The following is a 25377-nucleotide window of genomic DNA, read 5'->3' as shown; positions in this document are numbered from 1 at the left end:
ATTACAAAGGAGTGTGTGTGTGTGTGTGTGTGTGTGTCGGTCTGTACAGTACAGGGAAGATGCAACACGGAGGAACATGGGTGCTGGATACACTTCATGATCCTGTCAAACGTCCTGCTTATGTGTGTCTATGTGTGTGTCTGTATGTGTGTGTCTGTGTGTGTCTGTCGGTCTGTCTGTGTCTGTATGTGTCCTGTGTGTCTGTATGCGAGTCTGTGTTTGCACATTACAGTACTTTCCAGATGAGGACTGATTTAGATAACGAGGGTGAGTCATCAAGAGAAGCAGAGTTGAGGATCAGCCACAACCTTTTGTTATCATTTACTTATGACCCCCCCCCCCCCCTCCCACACACAACACACATCAACCTTTTATGCATTGAGAACAAGCAATCCTTAAGCTGAGTGTTCCATAATCAAAAATCCGATCGCCCAATCAATGTTGTGTGTGTCACCCTACCAGAGGGCACAGTGGGTCTAGCAAAGGGGCTGGTACGACATAAACAAAGGGAAAAGCGACCTATATATTTCAGGCTGAGAGGAACAGCCAAGAGCCATCGGTCGACATTAGAAAGGTGTTTATTGTTTATGCACAGTCTGGCCAGACAGACGCCACCAGATGGATGGGAGCAGGGTAGTGTACACGTGGTAGTGTTTCATATACACAAACACAGACACGTCCGGCTACATGGCTGCTCCGAGACGACCTACGAGGTGATGGAGATGTGACGTGGGAGCCGATCCACCGAGGGAGATGATCTAGTAGCGGACGAAGGAGATAATGTCACATTGAAAGGAGGTGATCTACTAGAGGAGACGATTCTAGGCGATCTACTGAAGATTGGGCTCCAGGAGCTGACGATGGAGGTGTTAAAGGAGGGGATTTAGGAGCTGATCCAGGTGCTCATGTAGACTAAGGAGTGGATGTAGACAGTGACGTAACAGGGTGAATTAGGGGGTGATGAGGGTGGTCGAGTGAAGGGTGATGGAGGAGATGATGTAGAGGTGATTTAAAGGGCGACGTACGACCAATTCTCGGCAGCCAAGTCTGTTTTTGCGGTGGTCAACACTGGTCGAAGCACACGGAACGGCTAGTCTCCGACAACCGACGTTGCATCGTCACGCAGGAAATGAACCAATAGGGATAGTGGGGCTGATGTCGTGTGTTCCGGGCCTTCCTGACCCAGGAAACAGCTGCCGGCGGGGAGACTCCGCCCTCCGCCGGCCCACAGCTGCTACTCCTCGACCAATGGCGGAGGGGACAGCTTGAGCAGGAAGTTCTCGCTGTGGAAGATGCTTCCTGTTCCTGGCTGGACGGGGTTCAGCAGCCCCGCCTTCTCATTGCCGTGGCAGTGAGAGAAGCTCCGAGAGGATGGCCAGCTGAAAGTGAAGAAGAAGAAGAAGTGAGAGGAGAAGGAAGGAGGAGAGGAGGAGACCGGAGCAGGAAGGAAGAGAGGAGACGGGAGAAGGAAGGAGGAGAGGGGGAGACGAGAGAAGGAAGGAGAGGAGACAGGAGAAGAAAGTTGAAAAGGGTGAGAGGAGAGAGGAGGCGAGGAAGGCAGGAATAAAGGCAGGGGAGAAATGATGAGGGGAGAGAAGTGCAGAGTAGGAAGAGAAGAGGTGAATGTGTGTGTATGTGTGTGTGTGTGTTCAGGTACAAAGCTGCTAATGATTTCAAGCCCAGTAAAAGCACCTCAGCACTGACAGATAAGTGTTTATGCAAGGCAAACACAAACACACCCGCATGCACACACACCTCTTAAAAGCCTGGTTAGAATTTAATTAAAAAGCTCCGAAGTTTGAACATGCCCTGTTAACCAAACAGGCTAACAGCTAACCCCACCAAGCAGTGAGAGGCAGTGTCTGTGTGTCTGTGTGTGTGTGTGTGTGTGTGTGTGTGTGTGTGTGTGTGTTTGATGGATGATGTAGCTGCAGTGGACACTGAAAGGGGGAGGGGGGGAGGGGAGCTGTCCTGTTTTCCATGTGGGATATTTTGGGAGACGAGGGAGGAGGGGAGGTGGAGGAGGGGAGGAGGAGGGGAGGAAGAGGAGACGGGGGCGAAGGGAGCAGAAGACGAGGAAATGTAAATAAGAGATCATTCCCTCCCATGCGGTAGACTAGCTCATTTTACTGGGGAGGAGACAGACAATCACACGCACACACGCAAACAGCTTATAGCAGTCTTCCTAACGCCACCGTGTGGAAAGTCACATGGAACTGGCTGTGCCTTGCGTGTGTGTGTGTGTGTGTGTGTGTAAGATAGAGACTGAATGTACAAGGCAGTTCAGCCTAGAGGATAAAGCCAGGCTTTCATATCACTCATGTTAACGCTCTTAAGACCCCAGACAGATGTTAGTTAGAGGATACCCTGTGTCCGGTGTGTGTGTGTGTGTGTGTGTGTGCTTATGTGTGTGTGAGGTCACATCTGTTGGAAGGTTTTTTTCTCAAGAAAGATTAGGGTCAAAGTCAAATCACTATCGTCAAAGTTACACGTCTTGCCCGTCTGTGTGTGTGTGTGTGTATGTGTGCCTGTGTGTGTGTGTGATAGCTGAATCTGAAGAGGTTCCAAAGGAAAAAACACTGGCCTATGAACGAGTAAGAAAGGAGGAAGTCAGAAAGCGAGAGAGGGGACGAGAGAGGAGAGAGAGGGGACGAGAGAGGAGAGAGAGGGGACGAGAGAGGAGAGAGAGAGAGTGGACGAGAGAGGAGAGAGAGGGGACGAGAGAGGAGAGAGAGAGGGGACGAGAGTGAAGAGAGAGAGAGGGGACGAGAGGAGAAGAGAGAGAGGGGACGAGAGAGGAGAGAGAGAGGGCGACGAGAGAGAAGAGAGAGAGGGACGAGAGAGAAGAGAGAGAGGGGACGAGAGAGAAGAGAGGAGAAAAGATTGAGGGGGGGAAGAGAGGAGAAAGAAACTGAAGGAAGAGGGAGGGGATTTTCCACGCTCTAGAATGATCTCATGCTAGAGAAAGCTGAAAGCTTTCAATCAGTAAGTCGTGAGTGTGTGTGTGTCACACTGTCAAACTCTCCTTTCACGCTATGATTGCAGTGGAACTGAGGGAAAGTCCTATTTCAGACTAGCCCCTCTCCGTTCACCCCTCCCTCCCTCCCGCACCCGCCCCCGCCCTCCCGCCCGCCCTCCCTCCCTCCCTCCCCTCCCCTCCCTCCCTCCCTCCCTCCGTACCCTGGAGGGGCCTCTGTAGAGGCAGCGGAGCTGGTCCCACGACTGGCTCTGTTGGGGGTCCAGGGTCGTCCTCTGCCAAACCCTGCAACACAGCAAAGCACCCTGGGTAAATCAGCAACACCGCAAAGCACCCTGGGTATTCTGTCCTAGTTGTCAAATGGCAGCTAGCCTGGGGAGGAGAGCAGTTGGGACAGTCCGACTGGCTGGTTGCCAGAAGCCTGCTGATATTTAGCTCCAACAGCCCTGATGCTCTGTGCTGCGATTGGTTCGATACCGGACTCAAGGTTTATCAAAAGTCGTTTCGTTTGATGTACTCACTAGACGTGACTGGACTGAACAAGGGATGTAAGGAGGGGGAAAACAGAAAGAAAGACAAGACAAAACCGAGTGGAGGGACAAATAGAGGGAGAGGGGAAGGATTTGATGAGAGTGAGGGGGAGGAGTGTGAAAAGAATCATTGGAACAGTCACGGCACGGTGTGTTTGTTTACTTTCCCTTATTAATTCATTATTTACTTACTTCCTGGGGTCTGATTTAAATAAACCAATTACATGCCTTTTTAGACTGGTTGGCGGTTGGCTTCCCCTCAACCTGACTGGGAACAACACAAACATCCCTCCCCTCCCCTCACCTTTTTCCCATGAGCCTCATCTCCTGCGTCGCTGTGTGTGGATGTGACTCTGGGTCTGGGACGGCAGAGGGATCCAAAACCAGAGAGACCCGGCGTGAGAGAAGAACACACGGGTCACAAATGGAGTAGTTAACACTGGGACTTCCAGGAACAGAGTACCCCCTTCAAGAGTCACACCAGGCTGCCAGGCCGCCGGATATAACTGCCCTGTTCCAAAGACCCTATATACCCTAACACAAAGAGGTTAGAAGACTCCTTCTGAATTGTGTCTTTATTTTGTAGTTTACTATTTCGTTTGCAAGCTAATATATGATAACAAGGAAACTTGTGTGAGGATATGAAGAGCAGCCAGACTAGGCTAACCGCTAACAGACCATGCGCCATGGAACAACACAGGCCAAGCATTACACTACAGACTCAATTAAATATTTAATTAATAATGCAAGATTCTGCCAAATATAGCCTAGGTATAGGCAGAAATGATATTCAAACGTCCTTTATTTGGGACCGTGGTGGAGGGTATAATGGTTCGTTAAAAACATGTTTGCATGTTTGTCTTGGAGACCTCACGGTGATGATGTCACTCACCTGGGCCAAGGAAGCAGTGCGACCCCTCCCGGTCTCCGTGGCGACCCCTGTCCCCGCCCCTCCCTCCCTGATTGGACGTGCACTTGTAGCAGCTCCACCCCTGGAGCCTCTCTCCCAACAGGCCAATCCCCTTCCTCTGCAGGCACTGGCAGTGGTACAGGTGGCCACAGCTACACACACACACACACAAACACAGACAATGTTGTTCGAACTGATTTGAATCCATTAAATGTGTGAGTGTGTATGGATGTGTGTGTATGTGTGAATGTATCTGTGGGTATGAATGTGTGCGTGGGAGTGTGTGTGTGTGTGGATGAATGTGTGTGTGTGTCCTACCTGAAGATGATGATCTCCTCTGGGGAGTCGTGGCGTCTCTTGTACTGCTGCAGGCAGATGTTGCAGTGGTCGTGTCGGGGGTGGAGCCCCCTGCTGACAGCAGCACGCAGGTGCGACAGGGACCAGTGGAGGTCGTGGTTCAACAGGCTGGTGGTGGTCTCCAGCAGAGTCTGGTAGAGGGGGGGGGGGGGTAAGTAAGGAGGGAGGGGCAAATAGCGGGAGAGAAAGATGGAGAGAAGCGGGCAGAGGGGGAGACAGTGCGTGGCCCCCACCTCCCAGCTCCCTTTCCACACACACACACGTACATACACAGAGAGCCATATTTGTGCTTTTTACTTTTTACTCCAGCTGATTCTGTCTGAGCTCACAGTTTTTGTGTGTGTGCGCGTGTGTATGAGAGAGGTGTGGTGTGTGTGTGTGAGAAACAGATATACTCCACCTTATTTCACACCATTTCATCAGATATATAGACAGTGTGGAGTGTGAGGGCAAGACTGAGCTGGAGAATAAAGTGTGAACACCACACACGCACATTCACAGAAAACTTAACTGAGGTGATTTAAAGCAAAGGCAGCATCTTTTGAGAGCAGCAAGAAAAAAAGAGCCAGATAGAGAAAGAGGGGGGGGGGGGGGGGGGGCACATTAACCACTCACACACACACCCCTCTCTGTCTCTCACACACACACCACTCCTCATCACACGCCTCTGCATTTCTCAATCTCACACTTTCACTTTACTCCTTCACACACACCTCTCATTATTTCTCCCCGTCTCACTCACTCAAACACAAATCCCCCTATTACTACCTCGCGCTCCATCTCTCCCTACCACACACACCGCTCGCTTTCTCTTTTTAATACACACACCCCTAAGCATCGGGGGGGGGGGGGGGGGGGGGGGGGGCTGGGGGGTGCAGCAAGCCTGGGCAATCTGGAGTCTCTGCGGTTTAATTAATCTACATTGTGAGCTAGAGCACACACACAAAACAGGAACACAAGTCCAGTCCACTGTAAATGATCAGTCCAGCCTTCTGAGAAACAGAACTGCTGGGAAGGTGTGTGTGTGGGGGGGGGGGGGGGGGGGGCAGAAGGAGGGAGAGAAAGACCAAACACACACCCTCCCTACCTGTTCATAGTTGAATGTCTCCAGCATTCCCAGGATGAGGCCTTGTATTTCAGCCAGCTTGCCTTTCCCATACACCGGGTCCTGTCACACACACACACACACACACACACACACAAAGAGAGACAGAACAGCGTTAGCAGTGAGGCTAACCCTTGCGTGTGTGTAGTGTGCACTCCTGTGTATGTGTGTATGTGCATGTGTGTGTGTGCACTCCTGTGTGTGTGTGTGTGTGTGTGTGTGTGTGAGAGCAGACTGCACAGCTGTAAAGGTCAGCTGCAGATGGAGGATATGTAGTAACACTGGAGGTCATCAGATGGTATTTCTTATCTGTGTGTCGGCCTGTCAGCCAGTCTGCCATCCCGTTGCTGACACATTCACACTGGCAGAAACCCTCCCTTGCGTGCGTGTTGTGTGTGTGTGTGTGGAGAACAGAGGAAGAACCTGGAGGATGCGTTGGATGATGGCTGGCAGGGAGATGAAGCTGCTCATGCTGTTCAGAACCTTCATGGTGAGCTCCTTCAACGCTGGGAGGAAAACAACACACACGCACACCCACGTGCACACACACACACACACGCCCGCACGCTGTGCACACACACGCACACCCACGTGCCACACACACACACACACACACACGTACACACACAAAGGGAAAGTACAGCAGTTGGCTAGTGTGTGTGCAGACTCCTTTGAGATCCTTAATCCCCTCAAGTGACAACAGTACTTTTAATGCTTTAGAAAAACAAGAGCTAGTGTGTGTGTGTGTGTGTGATAGAGTGTGTGTGAGAGTGTGTGTGTGTTCACTTTCTGAGGTGTTCCTGGTATCTGGTCCCTTCAGGAGTGTCTGTGGAGACATCATGGCCTCTAGCAGAGGAAACCACAGCACCTGGATAGACAGCAGAGGTTAGAACGCACACACACCAGCTACAGAGACACACTCTGCACACATACACACACCCCACCATGCACGCACACACACACACACACACACCAGCTACAGAGACACACTCTGCACACATACACACACCCACCATGCACGCACACACACACACACACACCAGCTACAGAGACACACTCTGCACACATACACACACCCGCACCATGCACACACATTTACATTTACATTTAGTTATTTAGCAGACGCTCTTATCCAGAGCGACTTATAGTAAGTACAGGGACATTCCCCCCGAGGTGCCTTGCCCAAGGACACAATGGTCATTTGGCACGGGCCGGGAATCGAACTGGCAACCTTCAGATTACTAGCCCGACTCCCTCACCGCTCAGCCACCTGACTCCCACACACACACACACACACCAGCTACAGAGACACCACTCTGCACACATACACACACCCCCACCATGCACACACACACACACACTCTCTCTGTTGCTGGTTGAGGTTGTGGGAGCAGCGGTCACTCAAGGCGATGATGTCACTTAGGGCCACCTCGATTCTCTGCAGGGTGGCTCCTCCCCCTCCCCCTCCCCCCCCCCCTCCTCCTCGCCCCCAGGGGTGAGGCTGCTGAGCCTCTCTTTCAGGGTCTGCACACAACAACACAGAGACGCAACAGAAGTCAGCATCCTCATGAGGAAGTAGGTCTATTCCTGTTTGGGTTTTCTACTAGGCAGGCGTGTTTGTGTTCTGACGAGGAGGGCACGCGTGTGCGCCTGTGTGCGTGTCTTACCTTGAGCAGGACCTGGAATGCTCCCGTGGGCGTCGCCCTTCTTCTCCAGCAGGTAGGCTGTGGCCTCGTGGTGCTGATGCTGCTCCGTTACCTAGGAGACCCCCGGGGTGACAGAATCACACTTCCCATCGGCGTCGGCGGACACGAACACGCACACGAACGCTCTCCCTCCTCAAATGCTGGGAGGTGAACCAACACCCACACACACACACCCACCCACACACACACAGACAGACACATGCTCGGAGTTGGCCTGGCGGCTGGTACCTGTATGGCTTCCTCCAGACGGTAGTCCTGGGAGGTCTGGAGGAAGGAGGTGAGCTCCCCGGGGTTGAAGCGGCACAGCAGCCCGATGAGGAGCTCGTGGAGGTCGGGGCTCCAGCCTCAGGACAGCCTGGGGATGAGGGCCTTCTCTGGAGGTCCCACAAAGAGAGAGAGAACCCTGTCATCATTACTAACAACACTGATGTAGGGAAGGACTGCAGGAGAGAGAGATACATTATGGATTGGAAAGAGAGAGAGAGAGAGAGAGAGAGAGAGAGAGACGAGAGAGAGAGAGAGAGAGAGAGAGAGAGAGGAGAGAGTGAGAGAGAGACGAGAGAGAGACGAGAGCAGGCAAAAAAGGAAGAAAGATGAGAGAGGGAGATGAAGAGAGAGCAGGACTGGGGAAAGAGGGGGAGGGAGACCAGAGAGAAAAAGAGCGAGAGCAGATAAAGGGAGGAGGGTCCGTAAGAGAAGGAGGGAGGGAGGGAGGAGGAGGAGGGCGAACAGGAGGCGAGTATGAGAGCAGAGTGGCTTATCTCTTCAGAGCCAGAGGGGGGAAAGGGTGTGTTCTCTGAAGGCCACTGGTAGGTCAGTCCACATGACAAGTCAACAAGCACACACAGACTAATGGAGACCCTGAGGGAGAAAAACACACACACTCACAGACAGACACACACTAACACTCACAGACAGACACACACTAACACTCACAGACAGACACACACACACACACACAGACACACATCTATACACACATCAATACTCACAAACACTCACAGACATACACATTCACACACACACACACACACACAGCAACACTCACACAGACACACACACACTAACAGACACACATACACGTCTCACATGCACACACACACACTCACTGTGTGCATATGAGACGTGTGTGTGCATGGGTATAGTGTGTGTGTTTTAAGCCATGTTGTCCTTGAAATCGGTCTAATTTTCTCCTTCATTAAATTGTTTGTTCAAGAGACAAGTGGGAGTAAAGCAAGCAGAACATTGATTTGCTTTTACACACACACACACACACACACACACCTGTATTGATTTCCCCTGACAGACTTTGAGAAGCGCTGTTCAGACCATCATTTAGTCAGTGGCGCATGAGAGAACTGGACTGGACTGTATGTGCTTACCCAGCTACCCATCAAATACTAAGCTAAACAGTCAAAGAGACACACACACTCACAAGCACGCACACACACACACCTTGGGTCCAGAAGGCATCGAAGGAACTGATACACCAGATGTTCCTCCTATGGAGAGAGAGAGATAGAGAGGGAGAGGGAGAGGGAGAGAGAGAGAAAACTAATCAAGAGGAGGAGTGTACGTTGAGTGTGTCTCTAAACTGTTCCTTACGTCTTTATCAGGAAGCGTGTTATGTGTTCATAATCTAACAGAATGGCATATCTGACCTGTAGGCTGCTGATGATTTGGCCGGATCTCTTCCAGGAAGTGTGACCAGCCACCAGGTCTGCTGACTTACTGGGATCAATGATCACCAGCTCCTAGAACAACAGGAGGGAAAGATTAAAGAAACTGAGAAGCGGGAGTATTTATACAGTGTGTGTGTGTGTGTGACTCTTACCTGGATGTGCTGTAGTGTGTTGTCCCAGACACAGTGCCTCTCCTCTGGGCTGTACCCAGGCATGGACAACAGGTTGTGGATGTAGTTGAATATCTCCTCCTGTCACACACACACACACAACGTGAGATACTGTGAGAGATACAAAAGATAGACAGAGAAGGAGAGGAACAGTTAGAGAGGGAGAGAGAGTAAGAGTAAGCAAAAGAGAGAGAGAGAGAGGAGAGAGAGAGAGAGAGAGAGAGAGAGAGAGAGAGTGCGAGTGTGTGAGTGAGTGAGTGTGAGAGAGAGAGACAGAGACAGAGAGAGAGAGAGGGTGTTACCTTTCTAAGAGGATCTCTTAGGTAGCAGTCTATGATCTTATCATACATGTGCTTCTGCTCATACAGGAACTCACAGATCTGGTAGCTGGAACACAAAACACAGATGAACACATGAACCAGAACGCACAAATAAAACACATGAACCAATCAACTCCTGTTCCTGATTTACAGATCCATTTACCGCACTATATTGTACCTATTACTATCATTGACAACTATCATACACAACCTATCACTATCATACACAACTATCATTGAAATCAACAATATCAAGTCAGAAAGTATGATGCATCCCAAAATTTCAGTCAGTGGATGTTGTTTTGGATAGGCCTGTGAATCTCCTAACTCTTTTACCTTGTACCCACATCTGTGCCACACAAAGACTGTTTCACCCCAAAAGAATCTCACCAAAAAACATTAAAACCTGGCTGCAATATAGTAGCCTGGCTCTGCCCTCCTACGTACTTCCGCTTCTATTTTATTTTTGCTTCTGTACATAGGTCTGGCCATGAGGTACGTAGTCAGATTTTTCAGTGTTGATTTTCTACCGGCGAATCAGCGAACAGAGGGAGTGGCTGAGAACGATGACGTGTGATGTCGTGCGCTAGTTTGTGTTGTTGTTCCGTAATGGCGGCGGAGAAAGATGCGAGCAAAGCCATTCGGGTCCGTGTGTGTGGCAACGCTGCCGCCGAATATCCAACAGCTAAAGCCGGAGCAAGAACAAGTTTTGCTGAGTTTTGTTGGTGGCCATGATGTTTGTGGCCCTCCTCCCCACGGGGTTCAGGAACAGTTTGAATTTCCAGCTACGGCAGCTAGCTCTGTTACAGTAGTGGTGAAGGAATTTGCTAAGGCGAAAAGCTAGCGATTGGTTATGGCAGATCAGAGTGGCTCTGGGCAGATCCAACAGTTTTAAACTTCAACAGAGTACCCGCCTACAAAGAAGTCAACTCTTGTCAATGGACCGAGGCCAGACTCTCTGTACAAATGCAATGTACGAGAGTCTGGTTAGGACCTGGCTAGGCAATATAGCCCAAACGTACGAAGAATCTAAATCCCAGCAGAAAGCAGAGAGAAGTGGCGGTAGCTAGCAGGAGAAGGGACGGGTAAGCTAGCAGGAGAAGGGATGGGTGGGGTCAGATGGCTGAGCGGTTAGGGAATCGGGCTAGTAATCTGAAGGTTGCCAGTTCGATTCCCGGCCGTGCCAAATGACGTTGTGTCCTTGGGCAAGACTACTCTTCGAGGCCCTACTTGCCTCGGGGGAATGTCCCTGTACTTACTGTAAGTCGCTCTGGATAAGAGCGTCTGCTAAATGACTAAATGTAATGGGTAGCTAGCAGGAGAAGGGGACGGGTAGCGAGCAGGAGAAGTGACGGGTAGCTAGCAGGAGAAGTGACGGGGCAGCGAGCAGGAGAAGGGCACGGGGTAGCGAGCAGGAGAAGTGACGGGCAGCGAGCAGGAGAAGGGACGGGTAGCGAGCAGGAGAAGTGACGGGTAGCGAGCAGGAGAAGGGGACGGGTAAGCGAGCAGGAGAAGGGACGGGTAGCGAGCAGGAGAAGGGACGGGTAGCGAGCAGGAGAAGGGACGGCGTAAGCGAGCAGGAGAAGGGACGGGTAGCGAGCAGGAGAAGGGACGGGTAAGCGAGCAGGAGAAGGGACGGACGGGTAGCGAGCGCAGGAGAAGGGACGGGGTAGCGAGCAGGAGAAGGGGACTGGGTAGCGAGCAAGGAGAAGGGACGGGGTAGCGAGCAGGAGAAGGGACGGGTAGCGAGCAATATAGAATGTTTTTTACACGCCGTCTCCTGGCTAAGGCATGTCAGTTAACAAGAACTGAGTACAGTAGCCTTGAGGACGTGAACACATTTCTTAGCTACCTAGCGATGGTAGTATGTTTGGATGACTTTGTAATTCTGCCATTTACATCTTAATAATGTCATACAAATAATGAATACTTTAGCTAGCTATATTTCTAGATTGCCATATTAAACTGTACCTACCGTATATTGTAATACTTTGTATAAGTGTGTGTGTGTGTCTATGATGATGTGGGCCAATAGTTTCAGAGTTCTGGACAATACCTTTGAAAATCTAGTGGCCCAGGTGATAAGTGGCCAAATCACCGAAATGGCAACTCTCACAAACTCTCTGATTGGCTACTTACAACTCTGCCTTCTCCGCCAAGCCCAGTAACCTTGTCCTCGTCAAACTGGACCACGCCCCCAACCTGCAGCAACTCCAACAGCACCTGGGGAACAGCCAGCCATCACTCACATGATTTATTTTCGTTTTGTCATCCACATGGAGAAAAGAACGTTGGAATATATTTTCCATCACAATTTTCATGTGTAAACTGAATACTGGTGCGCATGTGTGTGTGTGTGTGATTCGATGTCTGATACCTGCTGTCCTCTCTGTGTGTCTGGGAGTCATCATCAGGACTGCAGAGAAACTCCAGAACCTGGGGGTTCCAAACCGAACAGAAACATTCCAGATCATTAGAAAAGCAAAGAACATTCCAGATCATTAGACCAGAGAACAGTGGAAGTCTCTGTTCTAAGAGCTGTCTTGAAGCAGATATTTATAGGAGGTGTTAACTAACCTCACAGTGGAGACCTAATTAACACACTCACACCCTACTCCACACAGACAAACACTTCCGGGATAGGAGGATGGAGTTCAATCAAATCGCGGAAGTAGTACGAGAGAAAACAAAACAAAATCTTTACTTCCTGTGGTCAGGGCTCTGAATGGATACCTGGTCAAACAGCTTCCTGTTGACGAAGAGTGTGTTGTCTGGCTTGGCGAGCTGGCGGGCCAGGAAGGTGAAGAGACAGCCCACCTGAGAGGGGGTGAAGTCCGCGTTCTCCACCATCACCTGGAGGAGGGGAGGGGGGGGGGTCGACATCGTACAGTCTGTACACACACACGGTATTGTAGACAATGAGAGGAGGCAGAGACGGCCTGCTCCTAACCTTCAGCAGGATGTCTACTATCCTCTGCTGGTACTCCAGGGCCTGCTTGTCATTCTGGAAGTCCTCGAAGGTCTTCGCACCGCGGCAGGAACGGAGGGAGGAGACAAATTAGAGGAGGGGAGAAAAGACCATGTGATAGCACGTTTCGGAAGTGTCTCGCGCACACACGTGCACAAAAGCACGCCCCCCCCCCCCCGCACAGAGAAACACTGACACACACAGAGTAATTAAAAGGGTTTGCTTTGAAGCAGCATTGATTAGGATGTGAGATGGAAATTTCGGGTCCACTTGAGAATCAAACAGTTGCTTTTCCACACAAACGGGGGTTTTGATTGGCGCTTTTCCACACAAACCGGGGGTTTTGATTGGCTACGAGATCTGATTGCTGACTGCTGATTGGTTGGCCTGGATGATTGGTGTTCTATCTGGTCTATGAGAGCTGCTTGCTACCTGTCCCTGGGGTGTTTCCTGCGGTACTTCCTGGGCGTGGCTCACCAGCGCAAGGACATTGAGGAACTCGCGGGTGTCGAAATGGAGCAGCGTGCGCACGTAGGGGTACACCTCCTCTTCCTGTGGGCCCTCCGACGAGTGAAGACGGATGAGAAATTCAAACACCTGGGAGGTGACACACACACGAATCTACTGAACAAGTAGAAGGCAGGTTTCCATGGATACCGAATTCTGTTGCCTTCTGACCCGCCCCATGCAGTGGTTGCCGTGGTATTGAGGATGGGTGAGTGATGACAGAGAGAGACAGTGAGAGACAGAGAGAGAGAGTTGTAGGGAGAGAGAAAGAGATGCAGTTGTCTGACATTCCTATGGAGGACAATGGAGCTGCTCTCTCTCTGTAATCATCATCACATACTCTGAGGGCTGCACGGTGGAATGGAGGTGTGTGTGTGTGTGTGTGTATGGAGAAGGGTTGGGTGGAGGGTGTGTGTGTGTGTGTGTGTGGAGAAGGGTTGGGTGGAGGGTGTGTGTGTGTGTGGAGGAAGGGGTGGGTGGGTGGAGGTGTTTGTGTATGGAGAAGGGGGGGGTGGAAGAGAGAGAGTGTGTGTGTGTGTGTCGAGGAGGGGGTGGGTGGGTGGAGGTGTTTGTGTATGGAGAAGGGGGGGGTGGAAGAGAGAGAGTGTGTGTGTGTGTGTCGAGGAGGGGGTGGGTGGGTCAGCACAGGTGCACTGCCCCCTTGCTTCCACTCCACTCTCCCACCTCATAATTATGGATGATTAGTGTACCTTTCAGCGACAAAGGGATTCTGTGTGTGTGTGTATGTGTGGATGAGTGAGGGATGAAACCATCTGTCTTTCTCTCTTGAACATTTACCTCCATCTTTCAGGATTTCATTATTACAATAGATCAAACAACACCGCACCCCCCCCCCACACACACACACACACACACATTCAGGTAGAGAATGATACAGAAGAAGGGAGAGAGAGAGAGAGAGAGAGAGAGAGAGAGAGAGAGAGAGAGAGAGACACACACACACAGCGAGACAGATAGATAGAAATGGAGGAAGGCCAGAACAACTAACAGGGAGAGAGCAATAGAGAAAGAGAGAGACAGAAAGAGAGAGACAGATAGAGACAGATAGAGAGACAGAAAGAGAGAGACAGAAAGAGAGAGACAGAAAGAGGGAGACAGAAAGAGAGAGACAGATAGAGAGAGACAGAAAGAGAGAGACAGATAGACAGACAGAAAGAGAGAGACAGATAGAGAGAGACAGAAAGAGAGAGACAGATAGAAACAGAAAGAGACAGAAAGAGAGAGAGACAGAAAGAGAGAGACAGATAGAGAGACAGAAAGAGAGAGAGACAGAAAGAGAGACAGATAGAGAGAGACAGATAGAGAGAGACAGAAAGAGAGAGACAGAAAGAGAGAGACAGAAAGAGAGAGACAGATAGAGAGAGACAGATAGAGAGACAGAAAGAGAGAGACAGAAAGAGAGAGAGACAGAAAGAGAGAGACAGATAGAGAGAGACAGATAGAGACAGATAGAGAGACAGAAAGAGAGAGAGACAGATAGAGACAGAAAGAGAGAGAGACAGATAGAGAGAGACAGAAAGAGAGAGAGACAGAAAGAGAGAGAGACAGATAGAGAGAGACAGATAGAGAGAGACAGAAAGAGAGAGAGACAGATAGAGAGAGACAGAAAGAGAGAGACAGAAAGAGAGAGGACTCAACCCCGGCAACATTCCCAGTCTTCCCAGACCAGGATGGTTTCAGTGAGCTCTACTCTCCATTGAACGGAGATGGTGACAGAGCCAGGGAATGATGCCCTAGCAACGCTAGCTAGGGTAGGCTAAGACTGTGTGTGTGTGTGTGTGTGTGACTGTGTATTTGTCTGTGTGTTTGTGTGTGTTAAGACCAACCCCCCCATTTCCATGGCTATAATTAGTCATTCACAATATGGAAATTCCTCACACAAACCCTCCAAACACCCCCCCCCCCCGCAACGAACACCCGCCCAAACATCCAAACCCTGAAACACACGCACACAAACCCTAACCCCCCCCCCCCCCCCCCCAACACACAATCCCCCAAACACACACCCCAACAAACAGGCTTGACTCAAACACACAACCACACCACAACCACACACACACAGACAGACAGAGAGGCGTACCTGGTTCTTGACTTGGGGCACCAGGTCTTCTGGGATGTCCCCCAGGGGATACGCTCGTCCTGCTAGACAGCAGCTGGACACACAGGAGACGCAGTGAGAGAGAGAGAGAGAGAGAGAGAGAGAGAGCATGTGTGTGTGTGTGTGCATGTGTTTGAGTGAGCTACCTTATGTAAACCAACAGCTTGTTGCCCATCACCACTTGTTCATCTGCGAGACAGAGAGAGAGAACAACCTTTTACAGAACCACGTTCCCGGGAGAACATCACATTAGGAATTCTGGTAACGTAGTGTCCTGCCTACCCGTGAGAACCTTGCCTTCCTTCAGTGGTGGGCCAAATCACCTGAAAGAGTTTCTGTAAAACAAGAAGCACAATCATAATCAACAACAAATAACAGCAAGCGATGGAAGATTAGCTGTCAACCTCAACAGATGACGGAAGAGAGTAGGAGACGAGGTGAGGAGATGAGGAAAAGGAGACAAGGAGACGAGGCGAGGAGACACAGAGAACACAACACTTATGAACCTTGTCAGTTCAGCTTCTTTGGGGCCGTAAACAGCTCAGGACTGGACATAATGTGCATAAATGTAATATGCATAAAGAGGGAGATAAATGCATAAATGTAATCGTGTGTGTTTAAGATTGTGTGTGTGTGTGAGTGTGTGTGTGTGAGTGCATGTCAAAGAGGTGAGGAGAGCCACCTGTGACATTTTGAACACACATACATCAACCCCAGCTCTCTCTCTCTCTCTCCCCCCTCCCCCTCTCCCTCTCTCCCTCCTCCATCCCAGCCTTTCATCTGGGTCCAGAACGGACACTGGACACAATCTTTCATCTCCCTCTAATGGGGATCAACACTCACTCTCTCACACACGCACACAAAGGCAGGCATACAGAAAGACACACGTGGACACAAACACACACACAGCTTCTACCTCCATAGGGTTAATGTAGTCGTTCATCCACTGTTGAACACGTAGATCATGGCGTCATAGAGCTGATTATCCAGCACATCTTCACCACCTGCTCCACACACAAACAACACACAGGCGGTGTACAACATCGGTCCGGCGAACACCATCTAGCACGAGGAGTGCTTGGTCAATGGACTGGAACACACACACACACCCCCCCCACCCGACCTGCTGGATGTCCAGGCTGGTGACGTCCATGTGGACCAGACAGCTCTCCAGGCTGTCCATCTTGCCGTTGTCCTGGTAGTGGTTGAGCAGGTCTCTCATGACGGCGGCGGTCACGCAGCCAGCCGCTCGCTGACGATGTAGGGCTCCAGGCTCTCCAGGAACACGCCCCGGGCCACCACGTTCTCCGCCAGGCGCCCGTACACCTGCTCGAACAGCAGGTCCCTGGAGACACGGACGCAGAGGGTGGGGGGTGGGGGTGAGAGAGGATTGGTGGGGACCGCCGGCGCACAGTGGGGGGGGGGGGGGGGGTGACGGGTCTGAGAAGGCTGGCCGTGACCCTGACCGCTGGGGGGCGAGGTCCAACGGAAGACACAACGTTGCCCCTCTCTCTCTCTCTCTTTCCTTTTCTCTCCTCTCTCTCTTTCCTTCTCTCTCATCTCTCTCTCTCTTCCTTTCTCTCTCCTCTATCTCTTTCCTGTCTCTTTCTCTCTCTTTCTCCCTCTCTCAGCGCACGCCCTTTCACCAAACTCTTGCAGCGATGTAGCATTTGTATTGACGGAGAGGCGCTCAAAAGAATGGACAAACACGCACACACGCACACACACACAACTAATGGATAAACTAATAACATGCACATCTATTTCAGATGGGGACGGGGGAGCGCAAAAGACCAGAGAGAAAGAATGGTGTCGATGTTTTACATCCAGTCAGGACAACGTTGATGTTTTTGTGCTTTAGTAACAGAGACTGCCCTCAGGGGACTCTCTGTTACTCTCTCTCTCTCTCTCTCTCTCTCTCACACACACACACACACACACACACAGACTTCACTGAAGCACACTCACTACCAATTTAGAGACAGACTGCTAAGGGCTTTTGTCATTCGTTTTTCCTATCCAAGGAGGAGCAAGAATGTCTGTGAGTTAACTGTGTGTGTGTGTGAGAGAGAGAGAGAGAGAGAGAGAGAGAGAGAGAGAGAGTGTGTGTGTGTGTGTGTGAGTGTGTGTTTCACTCACGTTCTCTGCAGCAGGAGACAGTAATCCACCATGACAGGCACCACGTCCTGGGGGGGAGAGAGGGAGAAGGACAGGAGAGAGAGGAGGAGAGAGAGAAAGAGAGAGAAAAGCAGATAAACAAAACAGCCAGGGAGCAGAGGGGAGAGACGAGCCCACAGGGGAGGAGAGACACGTCCTCGGAAGAGAGACAGGTTTTTATAAGGTTAGGCTAATCTCCGTTCATATCAAGTTCTATTTTACACGACTATAAAATGAAGTATGATTCTAGAAGGATGCGTTTATCTGGGAAGTTATGGTTGTTTATGTCCTGTGTCCCTTTCTACTGAGGTAAGTCGGGACTATATACCGTAATGGCATCGTTAACTGTGATTCTAGTAGGTTATTGTCGTCTATGAACCTAGAAGGTCAGGGTTATCTATGACTACAGTTCTACGGTGTTACAACTATATTTATAGTGAACCATACCAGGAAGTGTTGCTCCCATAATCTGGATCTTGCCCTGCTCTGGACACTTCTTCAACGAACGCTCCACAAACTGGAGAAGAACCTCCACCATCTGGGGGGAGGTAAAGGGGGGGGGTGAGTTTGAGGAGAGAACAGAGAGGTATTCTCGGCAGGAGAGAAGATGGATCGACTCAATCTCTCCATCCCTCCGTCTCACCTTGTCGGCCACCACTCCTTTTCTCTTGGCCGGGTCTCCGAACAGCCCTGGAGAGACACCACACACACACACACCACACACACATCACATAAAAGACTACAGCTCTGGACCTCACATGCCTAGTTAGTCTTGGGTGGGTGTTCAGGTTTTTCTAGAGGGTTCTAGACAGTTTTCCAAGAAGGTACTGACCCAGGACAGCCTTGGCGGTTCCCTCGTGGAAGGACCAGGCCAGAGAGAGAGCGTCCAGGAACCTCTCCTGCTTCAACAGGAAGTCCACACGCTGGGGAGGACGGGCGAGGAGAGACAACGAGAGAGAGAGAGAGAGAGAGGAGAGAGAGAGAGAGAGAGAGAGAGAGAGAGAGAGAGGACAGTTAGATAGAGGGAAAGAGAGAGTAGGCGAGCGATGGATATACAGAGAGCAAGAGAGGAAACAGTGAGAGGAAAGAGAGTACAATGGAGGTAGTGTTGTGTATATTGGACACACCATTGTTGATGACACATAGGTGAATGACACACATGACCACTGAACCAGACTGACAGACAGAAAAACAAACAGGCAGACAGTCAGACAGACAGACAGACAGACAGACAGGCATTACCTCTCTCCAGTTCCTCAGAGTCATGATATGGGCAGACTGTGAAGAGAGAATGATGTGATTACACTAACGCAGGTGGTGATGAACCTCAACAGGAAACAGTAAGACACACTGCTCATCCCCACACTCAGGCATTACGCATGGATGCCAGAGAGCTGGCCGGTCAAAACAGCAGACCTGATAAGCCGATAGCACTCTCGGCCCGTGGAGTTCTGGAGACAGAGCATACACTTCTCTGTACATCAAACACACACATTACCTTAGTTCCCAGGTAGACTATCTGTCCAGCATAGCTGCACACTGATTGGTAGCAGGCCTTCTCTCCGACTAAAGCCTGAAACACACACAGTTAGCGTGGCAACACACACTCACACAAATGTCCTTGACACTGAATTACTATGAGTATGACTATGACTATGACTTGAAACCCAGTGGTGTGTGCGTGTGTGTTAGAGAGACTGAGAGACAGCAACTCTGCCTGGTAAGTGACATACTCAACAGGATATGACATCACAGACAAACAAAAAGAGGCAGGTAGAATCATGGGTGAAACCCTGCCTCCTGATTAGACACTTAACATCCCCATTGAAGAAACAGTCTCCCCTCCTGCTCTGGAAGTTTGGTCTGGTCCACTGGGAACATCAGACTGGATTAGTTCATTATGGGTCAATGTTTAGGGGGGTCAAATTAGTCTGTGCTGTGGGATATGTAGAGATTATTATTATTTATTTTTTTATAGAATCAAATTGTAGTTTGGAGATTCTGGACATTTCCTGTTTAATAGAGGAGACTGATTCTTCAGGGGAGAATCATATCAGTGACCCCAGAACTGACCCTGACCCCTGACCCTACACCACCTGAGCTGACCTGCGTTGACCTCTACCTGAGCTCTGACCCACCACCCCCACAGAGCTAAACAGCATTGCCCTACCTGACCCCTTACCCACGACCCTCACTATCATTTCTCCCTCAACCATAACCTGCCAGTCGAACCCCAACCCTGCCTCTGCGCCTGACCCTCTCTCTGACCTCTCTGCAGCCTCCTGACCCCTCGACCTTTAACCCTGCGCCCCTCACCAGTGCCTGACTGACGTTGCCCCCCGTGGCCAGCGATTTAAAGTGGCTGCTGTTGTAGACCAGCTGCACCTCTGCCAGGTCCAGACACTCCAGCAGCTCCAGGCTGGGGCCGGTCCACCACCTGCAGCTGCTCCCCGCTGTTCAGCAGCACCAGGGTCCGGGAGTTCATCCACTGGAGGACGGGGGGGGGGGGCGTTTGGGAGACCAAGATAACGTGTAGATGAAGAAAGAGGAATGGGAGGAGGGGAGAGACAAAGAGAGGAGAGGTAAAGAGAGGCGTGCGAGATGAACGACAGAGGAGCAGGGGGAGAGCGAAGGGCGGAGCAGACCACCAGGACGAGCAAACGACAGCGGTATATCATCCACACAGGAAATGACCCGCGAAACAACCACTTACGCTCAGACTGATGATGTCACAGTTGAGGTGCAGCTGTCTCTGTTTGATGACATGGATGGTCCCTGACTCTCTTTCTTCACCTGAGGACGACAGACACACACACACACACACGCACCATCAAACCAACAGTTCAACACCATGATCTCCACACACACATTTACACCTTCTGGATCAAAGATGAGGATCTGGACAGGAAGTGTGTGCGCGTACCAGCAGGAAGTGGACGGTGTCCCCTCTGCAGAAGGCCAGGATGGGGTTAACCACCTTCTGATGGGCACGTACTGCCAGGCTAGCTGGGGAACACTGGTGGGGTCCATCTGAACACAACAACAACAACATTACTGTCATCAAGAACAATATCCCTAGCATTGACGCCATTTCAAAAAATCCTAATATTATCATTTGCAACGGCGGTGTGTCTGCCCCTTTTTTCCCCGTTAAAGAGCAGATTGTGCCATGGTAGAGATGAGAGTGAGAGAGAGAGACTGGGAGTTGGGGAGAGAAAATGGGGAGAGAGGGAGAGTGAGAGAGACACCCACCTTGCCATAGGGAAAAGTCATCCACACTTTCAGAGACGGCTTAAGTCCAATCACCAGGATCTGAGGGAGACAACAGGTATCAGTTCATCCACTCAGAATGAGTACTTCAGTTTTGAATATGAGTATATGTTTGTTTACATTACATCGCTGCGTAGTGTGTAGAATGTAGTGGGGTCGTGTGCAGAATGTAGGGCATAGATTGTAATGTATAGTGTGCATAACGCAGTGTGTAGAATGTACTGTGTCGAATGTAGAATGCAGATTGTAGAATGTAGTGGGTAGTGCGCAGAGCGTAATGTGTAGAATGTAGTGGGCAGTGCGTAGAACGCAGCGTGTAGAAAAGTTGTGTGTGGAATGGAGCGTGTGGACTGTAGTGTGCAGTCTGTAGTGTGCAGTCTGTAGTGTGCAGTCTGTAGTGTGCAGTCTGTAGTGTGGTGTGTAGCGTACCTTGGTGAGCGAGGCCATGGCCAGCAGAGAGTACTGTGTGATGGGTGGTCTCTGAGGTCTGTGGGGGGTGTGGAGGGGCTCCACACAGCACACCTCCCCCTTAGAGCCACTGAAGAGACAACGAGAGTCACAGGTACGCATCCCCATCACTCTCCTGGAGGGGGGAGACCCAGGGGGGGGGGGGGGGGAGAGAGAGAGAGAGAGAGAGAGAGAGAGAGAGAGAGAGAGAGGAGAGAGAGAGAGAGAGAGAGAGAGAGAGAGAGAGAGAGAGAGAGGGAGGAGGGAGAGAGGGGAGAGAGGAGGAGGGAGAGGGGAGAGAGAGGGGAGAGGAGGAGGGAGAGAGAGAGAGGAGGAGGGAGAGGGGAGAGAGAGGGGAGAGAGGAGGAGGGAGAGGGGAGAGAGAGGGGGAGAGGAGGAGGGAGAGAGGAGAGAGAGCGGGGAGGGAAAGAGAGGGAGAGAGAGAGAGGGACAGAGGGGGGAGGAGACCAGGAGAGGGGGAGGGAAAAATAGAAAGAGAGTGGCAGCGAGACAGAGAGAAAAAAAGCGAGCGTGAGAGGAAGGAGAGGGAGAGACAGAAAGGAGAGAGAGAGACGGATGGAAGGATAGAGGGTTAGAAGAGAAAGAGGGAGAGAGAGAGTAAACATGTTAGGTGACCGGCCTCCGAATAAATTTCCCCCTCGCCCATTCCTGTCACTTTCCAACAAAGCAAGAGAGAGAGAGAGAGGCGTTGGGGACAGGTCATCTCGCAAAAACTCAATGTCGGATGGAAGTAACAAAGAGAACCTCGGACGTGGAGCGGCGAAGTGAGATCCGACTCAGCCACTGAACAACACTCTGATTCACCCTGGAGAAGCTCTCCACTGAGACGCACGGCAAACACCCACACGCCCACGCAAGCGCGGCAAGAAAGCGTTCTGAACGACTAGACCTCGTCTAGGGAATTTTTGTAAAGAGGCAGTTCATGGCCACTCAACCCAGTCTCATTACAGCAATGTCCTTCCAGAAACATCCACACATCCTGACAGGATGTAGAAAACAACAGCTCCGTCCACTGAGGGAGGAGACACGGCCAGGAGGCTGGAGGAGGAATCCACCGCTGTCTGCGGAGCACCGCTGTTCTCCGGTGGACAGAGGCGGTACTGCAGGCATAGTGGCATCTCACCTGAAGGCCAGCTCAAACACCGATCCCCCACTGTCGTTACACACTGCTAGGGTGGGGTCATCTGTGAACTGGGGGAGGGAGAGACAGACCGAGAGAGAGGGAGAGCGAGAGACAGAGACAGAAAGGGAGCGAGGGGGAGGGAGAACAAAATTAGACATAGTCCACAGAGGCACAAAGACCATCTGAGAAGAGGGAAGAAGGTAGCGGAGAGGCGGAGGAGAGGATGAAAGAGGGGCGTACAGAAGGAACAGACAGGGGTTACCTTGACGTGTAAGATAGCCGTGCCAGGAGGGTGGGCGTCTGTGATGGTCCTCAGCAACTTGCCATTGGCCAGGTCCCACATGGTGATCTAGACACGCATACACACACACACAACCACAGATCGGAAGAAGCTCAAAAGGTAGCCAGCGTAAGTGGGGGTGTTGAGTGGGGGGGGGATCCTTGTCTAGGGGGAGGTGGTGGCCGTGGCAGTGGGGGCGGGGCTTCAGGCAGTGGGGGGCGTGGTTACCTGGCCCTTGGCGAAGCCGCAGAGCAGACGCGTACAGTCGTGGTTGATGCTGAGGCGGACACTGCTCCCATACTCCGCCCCCGTGGCCGTGCTCCCCAGACACAAACGCAGGGCCTGGTTCAAATCTGAGGAGGACCGCATTTCCCATCTAGGCACCAGTGAGGATGCGATAGGCGTCCCTCTTGACAATAACACTCACTAGCATTAAACCAATGACAGCATGCATGTATGAATGGCCATGCAGCATCAGAAACACCACTCCAGTTGGACTGGGAACAAGCCGGCGGCAGCATGCTCTTGCACAGAGAGAAAACAGACTGTACCTTTTGCTGTCCATTTAGAAATTGCCCAGACAGACAGAAAGTGTCAACAACACACGGTTAGCAATCAGACCACAGTATCTCCCAATTAATCTGTCCACCCCACCCACCCATTTATCCAGTCAGCCAGCCAGCCAGCCAGTCAGTCAGTCAGTCAGTCAGCCAGCCAGTCAGTCCACACCCCAAGTCCCTCCCTGCTCATCCCTGCATGCTGTGTTCTGTCCAGTCAATGATTCCAGCAGAGTGTGACCTAGTGTTGTGTAACTAACTCACCAACACCAGTGCCAGACCATGAGACGTCCCCACGACGATGACCCCTGACACCGCCTGCAGACAGACAGACAGACAGACAGACAGGAGAAAGGGTGTGTGAAGAGGGGAGGAGTGGAGAGGCCAGGAGAGCTCCAGGAGGAAGGTGGAGGAGGGAAACACTTACGATGGCCGTCGGCAGTCCAGCATCTACTCGGTCCTGCGGAACCAAAGAGAAAGCCCGACTTCATGTACGTGTGAATGTGTGTGTGTGTACTCACACATGTGAGGGTGTGCGTATATGTGTGTGTGTGTATGTGTGTGACTCACGGCGGCAGAGACGATCTGAGCTGAGATGCCCTTTAGGATGCTGTGTCTGAGCACCGAGCCGTGCACCGTGGCGTCAACTCCACTGGTCTTCCTCTTCCTGTCCCCCGCAGACCAAGATCAGACGATCACAGAACCAATCACACCACAGGCCTTGCACACACGCGAAAAATACAGGCAATGCATGATGATGTGTTTTCCTACCTTTTGAGGTTGGTACGGTCTCCACTGTCAGGAGCTGGCCAATGAGGAGGTCTCGCAGGAGTGGGCGTCAATGTTCTCGGTGTTGAGCAGACAGGTGTCCTCCAGAATGAAGGGCTCCTCCTCTTCCTCCGGCTGGCGAGGAAACAGGAAGTACTGGTGTCACACTGTTTCTAGGTAAGTTTGATGCATCTCTCACAGCACTTTGTGGGTGGATATGTCTGTGTTTGGTATTGGGGAGTTACCTCGTTAAGGATGCTCTCCAAAGTGGGGGGTGTATCAACTTGAGGAATGTCGAACTCTTTGTCGTCGATCTGAAGAGAAGATATGAGGGTACAAATGCACTGAAACCTAACATTCTGCAATACCTACCATGCTACAATGTTGTGTGACTTCAGGAACCAAACTCTGGTTGTGGTGCGGTTAGGGTTGTGCTTCACGTAATGTTCACGTAATTCACAACAGGGTTTAGCAACGTATTTTGGGGGGATATGGAGCAGCAAACTACTATGAGCTTCTTAATGTTGCACCACGTTACAGAAAAAAATGCTTTTGATTTGATGTCCTTTGATTTGAAGTAATTTTGCTGTGTCAGTACTGTAACCAGCCAGCTAGTTTATTACAACTACACAGCGCTGCTTAGACCAAACCCACCGTCTCTATCTCCATGAGATTGAGCTGGGAGGACGCAGAGACCAGACTCCGAGTGTCTGGAGATTCAGCCGATTCAGACATTTGTAAAAGCTTTGTGGTAATACTCTCCAATTAAATTAAATCACATTTTAGTAAGCAAAAAAGCATTGTTTTTGCCTCTTGCTCGCTGCGACGTTTATGTGTTCCTTGTTTGCAACGGAAGATGACAAGATGTACATTCACTGAGTTTCACCGGGCTTTCCTACGGTGCCCCAAGATACCATCTAGCATTCGATTTTCAAGACGGCATCGACTACTCCTGTTACATGGGAGATGGGCGGCGTTTGATGATGTTGATTCATGTAACTGCTGGTTGAAACGAACGTATCTCTTCTTGTCACGTGCTACGTCACGGTCTCAACGGGGTGCATTCACAGTCGCAACGTTTGCTAGCATTGTAGATTACTGTTTCTCTACTTTTATCGGTATAAAATGTTCTTTCTACTGTCTATATTACTATCCAGAGATCACAAGTTCAAATCCTCTCCTTTTTCCTGCACATCACTGTGATAAAAGCGTCGCTAGATGAAATGAAAAATAAAGGGGAAAAAAACCGTGTGTCTGCTGTTGAAATGTTAACAGGTCGCATACCTTTAAACTCTGCTCCCTTATGACCACCAGAGGACAGCAGAAACTCCCATGATTGGACATTCCGGTTTTTAATCTTACTCAAAACCCTTCACAAGCTCGTATGTGTTATCAGTATTGGG

At 50.9% G+C, this 25377-nt stretch overlaps 1 protein-coding gene across 1 annotated transcript; it reads right to left on the bottom strand.

Moving 5' to 3' along the window:
• Positions 1 to 469: 469 nt before the first annotated feature.
• vps8 (VPS8 subunit of CORVET complex) lies at positions 470 to 24803 on the bottom strand. The gene is given in 60 exon segments (XM_067260046.1): positions 470 to 1357; positions 1359 to 1379; positions 3181 to 3252; positions 3812 to 3858; positions 3971 to 3973; positions 4396 to 4453; positions 4455 to 4569; positions 4736 to 4905; positions 5862 to 5942; positions 6303 to 6385; positions 6666 to 6749; positions 7242 to 7331; positions 7334 to 7403; positions 7547 to 7570; positions 7572 to 7637; positions 7814 to 7921; positions 7923 to 7959; positions 9041 to 9087; positions 9247 to 9339; positions 9420 to 9518; positions 9740 to 9824; positions 11897 to 11928; positions 11930 to 11983; positions 12143 to 12193; positions 12491 to 12610; positions 12708 to 12779; positions 13203 to 13322; positions 15334 to 15406; positions 15498 to 15540; positions 15634 to 15667; positions 15669 to 15686; positions 16268 to 16296; positions 16299 to 16337; positions 16340 to 16355; positions 16475 to 16590; positions 16593 to 16696; positions 17491 to 17537; positions 17956 to 17970; positions 17972 to 18046; positions 18152 to 18198; positions 18341 to 18431; positions 18751 to 18786; positions 19007 to 19081; positions 19825 to 19932; positions 19934 to 19996; positions 20222 to 20283; positions 20413 to 20493; positions 20496 to 20538; positions 20761 to 20820; positions 21208 to 21361; positions 22370 to 22437; positions 22632 to 22718; positions 22878 to 23025; positions 23475 to 23524; positions 23634 to 23666; positions 23777 to 23873; positions 23978 to 24006; positions 24008 to 24109; positions 24220 to 24288; positions 24629 to 24803. Coding segments are annotated over 60 exon segments (4218 nt in total). The 5' UTR covers positions 24710 to 24803; the 3' UTR covers positions 470 to 1234.
• Positions 24804 to 25377: the final 574 nt, after the last annotated feature.

The sequence above is a fragment of the Osmerus mordax genome, chromosome 22, assembly GCF_038355195.1.
Source record: "Osmerus mordax isolate fOsmMor3 chromosome 22, fOsmMor3.pri, whole genome shotgun sequence".
Taxonomy (NCBI): domain Eukaryota; kingdom Metazoa; phylum Chordata; class Actinopteri; order Osmeriformes; family Osmeridae; genus Osmerus; species Osmerus mordax.
The sequence above is the reverse complement of the archived record's forward strand: the minus strand, read 5'-3'. Positions and strand labels throughout refer to the sequence as shown.